At 40.2% G+C, this 12814-nt stretch overlaps 1 protein-coding gene, 1 long non-coding RNA gene and 1 other non-coding gene across 7 annotated transcripts in view; 1 reads left to right on the top strand and 2 right to left on the bottom strand.

The window, feature by feature from the left end:
* LOC135275855 (uncharacterized) overlaps positions 1–7481 on the bottom strand; it is a 47497-nt gene extending 40016 nt beyond the window's left edge. The window contains exon 1 of the long non-coding RNA XR_010343416.1: positions 7361–7481. This is a non-coding gene — a long non-coding RNA (uncharacterized LOC135275855). The remainder of the gene's footprint in view (positions 1–7360) is intronic.
* A 151-nt stretch (positions 7482–7632) lies between these two features.
* Positions 7633–12814, top strand: part of COPB2 (COPI coat complex subunit beta 2) — a 46844-nt gene continuing 41662 nt past the window's right edge. For all 5 annotated transcript variants that reach the window (XM_012451094.2, XM_012451092.2, XM_012451093.2 and 2 more), the window contains exon 1: positions 7633–7735. In XM_012451094.2, the coding sequence (XP_012306517.1) occupies positions 7733–7735 (3 nt within the window). In that variant the 5' untranslated portion in view covers positions 7633–7732. The remainder of the gene's footprint in view (positions 7736–12814) is intronic.
* Positions 8943–9046, bottom strand: LOC135275940 (U6 spliceosomal RNA). The gene has a single exon (XR_010343527.1). It is a non-coding gene; the product is annotated as a U6 spliceosomal RNA (small nuclear RNA).

Below are 12814 nucleotides of genomic sequence, written 5' to 3'. Positions count from 1 at the left end.
CGGGGAGGAACCTGAGCCACTAGGATAATGCAGATATTCAAGGCAGAGTCTATTTAGCAACAAGTATTTCCATATTTTAACACATATATTGGCAATGCTAGTACATATAACTGAATATGAGCCCTGCTTATAGCCCTTCTTCCACCAGGATCCTTAACAGCTCTCATCCTTCTGCTCCCAGATCATCTGCCTTACGATTCTCCTTTCAACTTTAAACCTTCCAATAATGTTGCTTTCTTGTCTAGTTCTACCAGGCATACCCCTTACCATAAAATCCATTTTTTTCTCTCAGAACCTAGTTCTGAATTCCCTTGAAATACTGAGACAGAAATTGCATATTCTTTTTTGGTGGACTGTTCATTCCTGATTATGACTGTATCATTTTGTTGCACCCTAGGGGGCTTTATAAAATGAGAATCTAGATTTACACAGAAAATAAGAGGTATTTCTTTGCTATAGTCAGATTTAAAATAAGCTTTCTTCAAAATGGCAAGCTCCTTTGGTACACTTTATGTTTGCTTAAAATAACTTCATTTGTTACATAGTTATATTTATAATAGAAAAATATAAAATACAAATAAAATCACTTGTAATCTTCTACCTTTTTCCGATATTGACTTTGTGTCTGTTCACCTATCAATACGTATGTCTATAAAGTGAATCTTACACTTCATAAATAAACCCTTTTAGGATAAAGTTGTGTCTATATTCATTGTCAGTGTCAGATGCACCAAAGAATGGCTATATTAAGCTAAAGGAACAATTTCTTCTTCCTAGAGACGATAGCTTTATTTGGATTTTAGTGAATATATAAAACACTATCAATGTGAAGTTGCTTTGAAATCGAATGAGAAGTCCTGTCATAGTGCCACTCAGTATGTTTCGGATTATTATCTTCAGATACAAAAGCATATCATGAGTTCAGAGCCCAATGTCTTCATTTTCAAACCTTGGGACTTGAACTACATTTGAATTCAAATTCAGTAATGCCCTTAGATCAACTTGAACTGACAAATTCTGTAGAAGAAAGAGGAATAAAGCAATTTGATGAAAATTGCACTATGCAGTGCCTTGTCACTCCAGATATTTCACTTTTACATTAATTTTTTCAATTAATTAAAAGGTAACTGCTATATGCCAGATAGTCAGGCTATTCATCATTATTATTCATTTATTTATATGCAGCACTGTCACTTGCAAGGACATAATTCTTAGGGAAACATAATTACTCTAAACCTATCAACTTGCTTATATAAAACTTTGTGAAATCTTTTTTCTAGAAAGTTAAACACTAGTTGAGAGAATGTTCACCGGGAATTCTACATACCAGGCACACTTGGGCCTCGATTTCTTGTCCCCTCATGTATACCAGGCTCCTTGTCCCGAGCCCCAGGAGCCCCAGGTTTATAGAGCATTGTTCTAAGCATAATGAAATCTCAACAAAAATTTGCCGATGGAAGGTGGCTTCCAGAGAAAAAAGAACAATGCATGCTATGAAATAAGTGGGAAAAGCTACTACACTGGCACATGAATTAAGCAAAGACAAATGTCCATTAAAGCATCCTGGCCGGGCGCGGCGGCTCACGCCTGTAATCTCAGCACTTTGGGAGGCGGAGGCGGAGGCGGAGGCGGAGGCGGGCAGATCAGGAGGTCAAGAGATCGAGGCCATTCTGGCCAACATGGTGAAACCCCGTCTCTACTAAAAATACAAAAAAATTAGCCGGGCGTGGTGGCACGCGCTTATGGTCCTAGTTACTCGGGAGGCCGAGGCGGAAGAATCGCTTGAACCCAGGAGGCAGAGGCTGCAGTGAGCCGAAATTGCGCCACTGCACTCCAGCCTGGTGACAGAGCAAGACTCCTTCTCAAAAAAAAAAAAAAAAAAAAAATCCTGCAGCCACTCCTCTCATCCACTTCAATTGACAAGAACACAGAATCACAGACTCAAAAGTATAAAACAGCTTAGAACAGGAAGAGACTTTGGAGCTAATGCTGTCCATAGGTAACGAAGTATAAAAAAGCTTAGAACAGGAAGAGACTTTGGAGCTAATGCTGTCCATAGGTAACGAAACTAAGACCCAGAGATTCACTTCACCTGACAACCCTGGTGGAGAGAAGTACCCAGAGCCCACTGGTCATGACTTATCATGGGGTCTATACCCCATGAGTGAAGAGTTGGGTACAGAATGAATCCTCAGGTGGAGCACTGTGGAGGTCACTAACAAACTCCCCAAACTCTACTGCCATATTTATAATGTCTAGCAATTCCCATCTATGAAATCACCTTCTTTGTTTCATTCAAAGCTCACTTTAAACTCTGACTCCTCTAAAAATGTTCATTAGAGAAACATAAGGTTAATGTAATTTTTAAGGTAAAATCACACACAAGTCAAACACATTACAAATAATCTGGATTTTTACACTTTTAGGTAAACAAAAGTGAACATCTTCTGCATCTAGAATCCTACATCAAACTCCCATGGAGTAAATTTAACAAATTTTAAATGTTTAGAAGGTAGTCATATGAAGTGTACAGCACACTGTGGTTGGTCAATGCTATTGTAATCAGTTCAACATTAGCCTTTAAGTGTTAGGCAACCACAAACTCCATTTTTCTTGGAAGACAGTTCAGTGATTCTCCAACTCAATTTAGTCTGCTGATGGCTGCTATTTGACTAAGTGATCAAAACTTTCTCTTTCATTCACTTCATACAAAAATTCAGCTGATAATCTTAACATTTCCTCTAATAGAAAAAGTAACTGACATGCGATGATGAATCAGTAATGGAGCATGAAGATTACCCTACTTAACATTCTTCAATGGTTCCCAAGAGCCTGCAGTTTAAAGTCCAGACTCCTTTAACTGGCTATCATAGACCTTCAGAATCTGAACCTCATTTATCTTTTTATACTATTTCTCAATCCTCCCGCTTCTTACTCTCTGGCCCAGGCATGCTAAACTATTCTTAGCTCTCTGGAAAAGTCAAATGCTCTAGATAGACTCTCTTGACATTTACCTGGTTAGTTCCTACTCACACAGCAAAGGTCCATTTAGTGACCTGCATCCATTTGGAGCACTATCATAATTAAATCAAGCATGCCCTAAATGCAGAAACAGTCAACCCACTTACAGTGAGACATGTCTCACACCGACATTTGCCTTTCTTCAATAATCTCTTGGTAAAATAGTTTATACTGATGACCTCCACTTTTTTTTCATCCAATAATTTCTAAACCCTTTGTAAACTTGCTTCCCCTAGAATAACTCAACTTTTTTGAAAGCTACTAGTGTCCTCATAATCATTTAATTCATTGGCAATAGTTTTTGCAACTACTAAGCCTCCTTAAATTCCCCAAAACTATCAAGATGCTAGTCACCCGGTTACATTTTCCCTTTCTTTTCCTTCTGTGACAGTTATTCTGGGTCCCTAATTCTGATTGTTCCTTCACTGACTCCACTTTTTCTTTCACTCTTTCTTCTTTCTTGATCTCTTTCTCTGATTGTTCCTTCATTGGCTCCACTGTCATTCACTGTCTCCACATCGTCCTCTGATTAAAGATATTCTTCTGGGTTCATTAGATCAGAAACATAAGTAATAGGATGCCTCCTACTCACTCAATTCAGCAAACTAATTTTTGTATCCAGTTGATTCTAGCTTCTCAGGGAAAAAATGAGAAATTACAATCCAGTAAAAAAGGTGTTAATATCATTAAATATGACTTAGGTTCACATCTCAGGTCTGTCATTCATGAGCAATGTGGCATGAGGTATACTACTTCATCAATTTAGGCCTCAGCTTTTCATCTATAAATTGAAGAAAATAATCCCTATCTTTTAGAATGACTTTATGACTTGCAAAGTAAGTATTCCAATGGCAGGTAGGTACCTAGTGGTCATTTAATAAAAGTTTTTCATTATTGCCGTTATTTCCATACTCACTTCCACCAGACTTGTATAGTCCCTCTGTTTCAACTTCTTTCAATGTGTCATACACATCGACAAAAGATACATCTTCTGGAGTACAGATATAAACAGGTTTCTTTTCTGGCCCAATGAGTCCCAACTGCTTGAACCAAAGCCCAATTCCTCCCGATTTATAAATCTTCAGGTTCTAGCCCAAATCTTCCTCTTCAACCTTCTCCCTCACTGTTCTTCTAAATGAATACCATTCTCCAAACAAATTGGACCTTTTTTGGTTCTCAAACATACCACATACTCTTCACCTCTAAGTCCACCTCAGATTCTACCTCCTTCATGTAACTTATCTCCTCAGCTGCATATTTTATCTTCAGAGTATTTTATTGGTACTTCTCTCATTAGGGAACTCATATTCTGCCTGATATTCAATTATTTGTGCATAAATAACCTTTCCTGCTTATAGACTGTAATCCCTTTGAAGGGAGAAACTAGGTTCTTATTCATGCTAGTACTTACCACTTGGCTAAGTGAGGACACGTGTATATTTTAAAATAATAAACAAGGCTGGGTGCAGTGGCTCATGCCTGTAATCCCAGCACTTTGGGAGGCCAAGGCAGGCAGATCACCTAAGGTCAGGAGTTCGAGACCAGCCTGGCCAACATGGCGAAACCCCATCTCTACTAAAAATACAAAAATCAGCTGGGCGTGGTGGTGCGCACCTGTAGTCCCACCTACTGGGGAGGCTGAGGCAGGAGAATGGCTTCAACCCGGGAGGTTGAGGTTGCAATGAGCCAAGATGGCACCACTGTACTTCAGCCTGGGTGACAGCATGAGACTCCATCTCAAAATAAATAAATAATTACAAATAAAATGATAAAAACCCTGACTCTTTCTCAAGGAATTATTTTCATTTCCTCAACTTCTTAAGAAGAGGTAGAAGTAGGGTGGGAAGGGAAAGGTGTATATAGGGTACTTACCGAGGCACTGCAGCCTGAATTCCCACTTGGAATTCTCCCAGCACCTGCAAAAAGGCGGGGCTGAAACAACTATCCTAGAAATAGACCAGGTAAGACTTTCAGATCTGTTAGTCAATTGCAGTCAACCTCTTGGGATACTCTTTACCAATTTGGTAAGCTTGTCTATATTTGTTTTCTTCTCAAGGGCTATTTTTCCTAACCCTCCAGTCTCCTCTAAACCAACAAGTAAACAAAAGATTTTATTTTAAACCCACAGTTGAACATGTAGTGAACTACACACGTATATGTAATGTTTACGTATTAGTTCCTATTTGAGAATTTTCTTTAAAATTTATTTCAACCAAAATCCAACACCAAATTTTATGAGTATTATAAGGCAGCACCTAGTATGGTGCTTTGTATATAGAACAGATTCAGTATGTAATGGTTAAAAGAGTGGATTTACATTCTACAATTGCAAGACTTAATTTTGGCTAATTGCAGTGGAAAAAATGGAAAAAATATAGTCCAAGTAAGCATGACACTTAGGGGTTGAGGCCCACAACACCAGCTAGGTAGACCCTTAGGTGCCCAGTAGTATACAAAGATTTAAGTATTCCCAGCTGAGCCCCTTAATAGAGACACATCATTTTATTTTGTATTACTTAGTACTGTGCCAAATCCAAAAATAGTCTCTTGAGTGCAAAAGTATTCAAGAATTAGAAATATTGAAAGTTCCATTATTCAAGCAAATTAGGTATAGTTCATATAAGTTTTTTCAACTCAGGATCCTCAGTCACTCCATAGAGTAAGCAAAGTATGCAATTATCAGAATTATTAGTCTCCATTTACATAAGAACACACTGCTGCCACTGAAAGCCAGTTCGAGACTCTTCTTTCCACTACTGAATGCCAAAGAAACACAAAAAAAGAAAAAAATGGAAGGATCTTTAGAAAATATGCAGCTTTTTTTTTTTTTTAAGATGACAAAAACTGAGGCCCACGAAGACAGTCACATTAGCTCAGGGCTTCTACAAAGCCAATTAATTTCATGCAAAATAATCTCCCTCTGATTAGCGTTACCTACACACACACATATATAATTTTTCTTTTTGCCTTTCTGAAAATCTGGAGGTCTAAAAAGACTTCAAGATTTCTCCAAGTTAAAGATACACGTTTGCACGTGTAACCAGAGGGCAAGTTTTATTTGGTCGACGTGTTTTCTTTGAAAAAAAAAAAAAGGATCGAGAGGGGATGTGAAGTGCAGTAGGCAAATGTTCTCAAACTTTATTGTGCAACCCCTATAGCACAGGCTTTTTACTGTAGAGTTCAGTCACATTAATGAGAAGATATTTTCATGTAGTGAAAGGAGCACAAACGTTGAGGTTTTTTTTTTGTTTGTTTGTTTGTTTGTTTTTGAGACGGAGTTTCGCTCTCGTTACCCAGGCTGGAGTGCAATGGCGCGATCTTGGCTCACCGCAACCTCCGCCTCCTGGGTTCCAGCAATACTCCTGCCTCAGCCTCCTGAGTAGCTGGGGTTACAGGCACGCGCCACCATGCCCAGCTAATTTTTTTGTATTAGTAGAGACGGGGTTTCACCATGTTGACCAGGATGGTCTCGATCTCTTGACCTCGTGATCCACCCGCCTCGGCCTCCCAAAGTGCTGGGATTACAGGCTTGAGCCACTGCGCCCGGCCACGTTGAGGTTTTTTGTTTTGAGACAAGAGTCTTGCTCTGTTGCCCTGGCTGGTGTGCAGTGGCACGATCCTGGTTCACTGCAACCTCCGCCTCTTGGGTTCTAAGCTATTCTCCTGCCTCAGCCTCCGGAGCAGCTGGGATCACAGGCGCCCGCCACCAGGCCCAGCTAATCTTGTGGTTTTAGTAGAGACGGGGTTTCACCATGTTGACCAGGCTGGTCTCGAACTCCTGACCTCAGGTGATCCACCCGCCTCGGCCTCCCCAAGTGCTGGGATTACAGGCATGAACCACCGCACCAGGCCCAACTTTGAGATTTTATCTATCACTTACTATACAGTCTTAGCTAGGACACATCTTCTTTGAGCCCTAGTTTCCTCATCATTAAACGGAGATAATTCAGGTTTGATGTGAACATTTGAGAGGTAAGTATGTCTAGCACACTGCTGAAGATTGATAAATATTTGTTGAATGAATAACACAGCCGATGCTCAACAAGAGACACACACACACACACACACACACACAGTTGGGTAGTTGCCGTGACACACACACACGGTTGGGTAGTTGTAGTTTCCCGAGGACTCCAGAACTGGAAGCTCCCGGCGCGCCTCCTCTCAGCCTTAATCAGTGCCCTTAATCAGAACTCCCTGGGCCTCGCACCAGGCCTCCAGAACACACTGGAGTGTCGTTTCGCCTTCTCTCGCCGTTCCTCGCCCTCAGGGCCAGAGTCCGAGGAAGCCCTATAGCGCTTCTCGGCCTCCGAGACAACTCCAGCACTGGGGAGCTTGCCCTGCAGTTAGCGTCCAGCGGGGATTAGGCACTTCGTTTTCCTCATCGTTTCTTCTGGTCAGGGTCCAAGTTCAGTAGCCCCAGGACCCTTCCAGCAGTGGTCTAGGCCAGATCCCGCCTTACCGGCGGTGCCAGGTCCATTCTCCGCAATCTGAGCGGCCACGTTGCCTAGGAAACTGGGGCGGGGCTTTGGAAAGGACGGTCCTGCGCGCCATTTGCGCAGGCGCTCCGGTCCTGGCCTCTGACTCTCGCGATAATCTGCTCCCGGAAGTTCCACGTCAGTCAGTCTGACGGTCAGCGGGCCACTGGGTTTCTCTCAGGCTTGCGTAGCCGGTAACAAAGGAGGGTGCCCAGGCTCGGACCAACACAGCCATGGTAGGTCCATTCCCCGTAGAAGGGAACGGGGTAGGCTACGGCCGATTCCTGGGGCTTCTGGACTGAGGGCCGCGGTAAGCAGTGGTCTGGGCTCCCGCTGGGGCCGCCGCCTCCGGCCTTGCAGGGTTTTAAGCCAGTTTGATTCCAGGAAGGGAGAAGGCGGTGGGGCCCAGGGAGCCGGGATGATTTGGGGAGGCAGTGCCTGCTGGTGAGGGGTTGTCTCCCCTAGCGCTTGTGGCGCTTGCCGGAGCTCCTGCAGTCTGCAGCGGGATCGGTGGTGTAGGGAAATACGGAGGCCGAAAATGTTGAACTCTGTAGGAGGCTTTGGTAAAACTACTTTAATTTGCCTTTAAAACGGTGGCTGTTAATCTCCACTCCTGTTGGCCTTATTCCAGGAATGGTGTGTGCTGACTGCAAATATAAACTGAAGCAGAGAAGCCAAAAAAAATGTATATGGGGTCAAAATGGAATTTCAAATGCTTTGATTTCTCAGCTCTTAGGTTTCGACAGGGAGAAGCAGCGTTGGGAGGAAGTGGGTGCTGTGTATAACACTGGCTGGCGTGCTTTTATGCATTTGCAAATACAGTGGCTGGTCAGGATAGTAATTGTTTGAGCACTTTGTTATTATCACCATAACCCTAAAAAACGCCCTAAAATAGTTTGCACAAGTGTTATAATAATAAAGAAAGAAAATAATAGTGTAAGAATATCTTCTATCTCTATTAAAAATACCAAAAAAAATTAGCCGGGCGTGGTGGCACACACCTGCAATCCCAGCCGCTCTCAGGAGGCTAAGGCAGGAGGAGAATCGCTTGAACCTGGGGAGCCGAGGTTGCAGTGAGGCGAGACAGCGCCACTGCCCTCCAGTCTGGGCAACAGGGCGAGACTCCATCTCAAAAAGAAAGAAATTTACATTTAAACGTTTTTCTGCCTTTAAGAAAAACTTGTTTAAGAAGCACAGAATCAAACATTTTGGAGCTTGAAGACGCTAAGGATTAAGTCCCTCCTCTTCAGTTAAAAAATCTTTTTAAGTTTCTATAAGGCTAGCTGTGGCAAAGTTGGAACTGGAAACAGTAAAAAGTTATGAATACTCCCATAAAAAATGCACAGTGAAACAAACATTTTTGCATAAAATGCGATGCATTCTTCACCACCACCCCCCACTACGCCCCCATGGACTTTATTATTTTTTTTAATTTGTTTCATAAAAGGTATGGAACGCTTCAGGGATTTGTGTGTCGTCCTTGCCCGGGGGCCACACTAATCTCTGTATCCTTCCAATTTTAGTATATGTGCTACTGAAGCTAGCACCATCCATGACCTTTCTTGGATACCCAGGTTACAGTCCCTGAACAAGTCCTCAAACCTCTTAATTAGAGCACTTCATATTACTAACTACCTGCTCTAGTTTGGGTCTGCTTTGGTTGCAGTAATGGACGTTTTTGGAAAAGGCCGTTGGATCTGCCTAATTTTATTTTCTTTTGCAGTCTTTACATTTACCAATGTATTTATATAAGGAAATACTGCCTTCAGTTTTTAATATATTTTAAATCCTTTGTGGAAAATAAAAAACGTGAATTTACTCATTTGCACATTTACCATAGAATATTTACTCTGTGCAATGCACTTTGCTAAACATGGCTGCCTAATTCTCACAGCAGCTGTGAGAGTTAAACGTTTATGAGGTGGTTACTGTAGGTCAAGCACTGCTGTAACTGGTTAACTCTGAATTGAATTCTTACAGCACTAAGAGGTAGATAATATCCCTGTTTTATATAAGTCAAACTTGAGAGGTTAAGTAAATTTACCCAATATTGTGCATCTGAAATGAGTGGTGGAACTGAAATATAAATCCATCATGACTTAAACCCCCATACTCAAATATATAAGGTGATCTGGAGATAAAGATACGTATAAGAAATGACCCTGCTTTTAAGGAGCATCTAGTCTAGAAAGCAAGAAAATATGTGTACACAAGTGTACCATGAACAGTTAAAATGAAATCCTATAGGATTCCCTAGGAAAGAATGCTTCAGGCTAGGGTAACTAGAAAGATCTTACTGGTGGCAGTGGCATTTAAGCTGACTCCTAAATCCAGCTTTTGGAAGATGGAGGGAGACATTTAGAGTTGAGAATACAGTGTGAGCATCCTAGTCATCTTTGTCCCAAAGTATCTAGTACATTTTCTTATTCAAAATAATCACTTAACTGTTAAGAGAAATATTATCACACTTTTTTTTTTTTTTTTTTTTTGAGAACGGAGTCTCGCTCTGTCTTCCAGGGTGGAATGTAGTGGCACCATCTCAGCTCACTGCAACCCCTGCCTCCCAGGTTCAAGCGATTTTCCAGCCTCAGCTTCCTGATTAGCTGGGACTACAGGCATGTGCTACCACATCCAGCTAAGTTTTTTTTTTTTTTTCATTTATAGTAAAGACGGGGTTTCACCATGTTGGCCAGGATGGTCTTGCTCCTGACCTCAGGTGATCTGCCTGCTTCAGCCTCCCAATGTGCTGGGATTACAGGTGTGAGCTACCACACCCAGCTGCCTGTTCTGTTTTAAACTGAGATTTGTGCTTTGGGAGTATTAGAGGTTTACTGGGGTTGCTCAGAGTTCTCTGGCTCCACTTACGTAGCATCACTTTTACTCAGTAATCATTAATTTAAAATGTTTTAAAGTAAAATGTTAACAGTTTACAAGTTAACAATTTATAACAATAAAGTATAATGTTAACAATTTCCTCTTTACTGGAGGAAAATTGTGAGATATGCTGGCTTGTATGTAAACCCTCACCATGGTTCCTGCCTGGTACATAATAGATACATCATACCTATTGACTCTGAAGAGATTTAAAAAGAAGTTAAAATTTGTGATAGTAATTTATGGGGCAGAATTCAGAAATGGATAAAGTAGAAAGCCTTGTTTTTCTGAACTAGCAAGGAATGTGAAGATGATGATTTGAAAGTAGAAAACTGGGGTCGGAAGTTTGAGACCAGCCTAACCAATATGGTGAAACCCTGTCTCTACTAAAAATATAAAAACAAGCCAGGCATGGTGGCGGGTGTCTGCAGTACCCAGCTACTCGGGAGGCTGAGGTAGGAGAATTGCTTGAACCTGGGAGGCAGAGATTGCGGTAAGCCGAGATCGTGCCACTGCACTCCAGCCTGGGCAACAGAGTAAGACGCTCTCTCAAAAAAAAAAGAAAAAAAGAAAGAAAAGAAAATTGGAGATAGAGAGGAAGGGATTGATGACAGTGAAAACATTTTTTGAAGAAATTGAAGAGAAGAGCCAGAGAACTCTGATCTTTTAAAGTAAGAGGTAAGGGTTGTTGCTAAAAGTGAAGGAGGTGTGGATAGAACAAGACTTGAAGTAGTCAGTGACCCAAATTTGATAGAGATTCCCCAAAAAGATGCATAAAAGCGTTGAGGTGTTTTAGGAAATTTTCTCTGCTAGCTCTTCTTTTTATATTCAATAGTAACCTTAAATTTCTATCCCACTTACGATCATCATAAAATATCACAGCAGTAAAGATTTGACAGTAACTCAACTTGCCAAATGAACTTTTAGGTTGTGTTTAAGACCTATTGAAGGGGAAGTGTATTTTAAATCAGTCTTTTCACAGCATGCCTCCTAGAGAGAAGCCCATTGCTCTAAGATATAATTGTATATAATGAATTAACTTTTCTCCTACAGTGGCATTTTTTTTGAGAATGGAGAAAATAGTTATTCAAATCATTGTCTTTTCTGTAGTTCAAAGGAAGATTTGGCTGGAAAAAGGCTATTATAAACTATTAGTATCTTCTGACTTGAGAGAATGTTTTTGTTTTAAATTGTTCCAATTTTCATTAAGTTTCTGTAATTTAAATCCATTAAAATATTACCAACATTCCCATTTGACACCAGAGGCCATCATGCACAGGGATATAACCTTTATTGATCACATATTACATTACCTAGCACTTACTAATATTTTCCCAAGATAAATCTACCACTTTTCTCCAAAGAACTTAATTTAATATTATGCTTTAGGGTTACTAAGACTTCATGAATAACACTTCTTCAGAATATTTTCTGATATGACACTATTGACCGGGGCACAAAATTGTGATTTGTGAATATTTAAAATTTATTTCCTAGGTAATTCTATGAACCAGAGCTTCTCGAAATGTGGTCTGGGATTTCTTAAGAGTCCCTAATACTCTTTTAGGAGGTCCACAGTTTTAAAACTGTTTTCTTAACGGTGAGACTCTATTGACAACTTTCAAAATGTTCATATTTGCACTGATGGTGTAAAAGTAATGGAAGTTAAAACTGCTAGTGAAGGGACACCAAATTGTACTGACAGTATATTCTTCGTTGTTACACAATTTTTTAAAAGCCAGTTTCACTTAAGAATGTCATTGATGAAACAGTAAAAATTTTATTACCGCTTCACACTTCAGTTTGCATCTTTTAAATTTTGTTTGGTGAAATGGAGAGTATGCATAAATCAATTCTACTGCATAGTGAAGTATGGTGGTTGTCTCAAAGAAAAGCACTTGTACTGTTTTAAGTCATAAGCTTTACTTGAAACAATGACTGAGAAACTCTGCTTATTCAGACTTGAATATTTGGTCGACATTTTTAAAAAACCTCTGAAAGAGGTTGGCTGGTCCCTGTATTGTTGCCAATGATAAAATTAAAGCTTTCAAGTGAAAATTGGAACTTTGAAAAACTCTGAACTTGATGGATTTCCAATGGTTAAAGGCTTATCAGTTGAAGTAGGTGGTGAAATTAGTGAATGTAATTTTTTAATAAAGTATAATGATGATGTCAGCATCTAGAAGATGTGCATAATTCAGTGAACTGGCATTTTCCAAATGACCAATGCTTAATGTTACAAAAACATGCACAAGAGAAAGATCCATTCAAAGTATGGACTAAATCAATGGATTTTAATGTAACAAAGTATAAACAGCTTATTGATATGGTTTCAGATTTTACGTTGCAAGTAACCTTTAAGAAACTACTACTTCTTGAATTTTGAAGAATAACATCTTATTACTTGAAAAACCTATTAAGATACTCCTCATTTTCCAACT

The sequence above is a fragment of the Aotus nancymaae genome, unplaced genomic scaffold (assembly GCF_030222135.1).
Source record: "Aotus nancymaae isolate 86718 unplaced genomic scaffold, 86718_ANA_hifiasm-v0.15.2.pri h1tg000019l, whole genome shotgun sequence".
Classification (NCBI taxonomy): domain Eukaryota; kingdom Metazoa; phylum Chordata; class Mammalia; order Primates; family Aotidae; genus Aotus; species Aotus nancymaae.
Note: the sequence above shows the minus strand (reverse complement) of the source record. Positions and strands in the feature narration are given on the sequence as shown.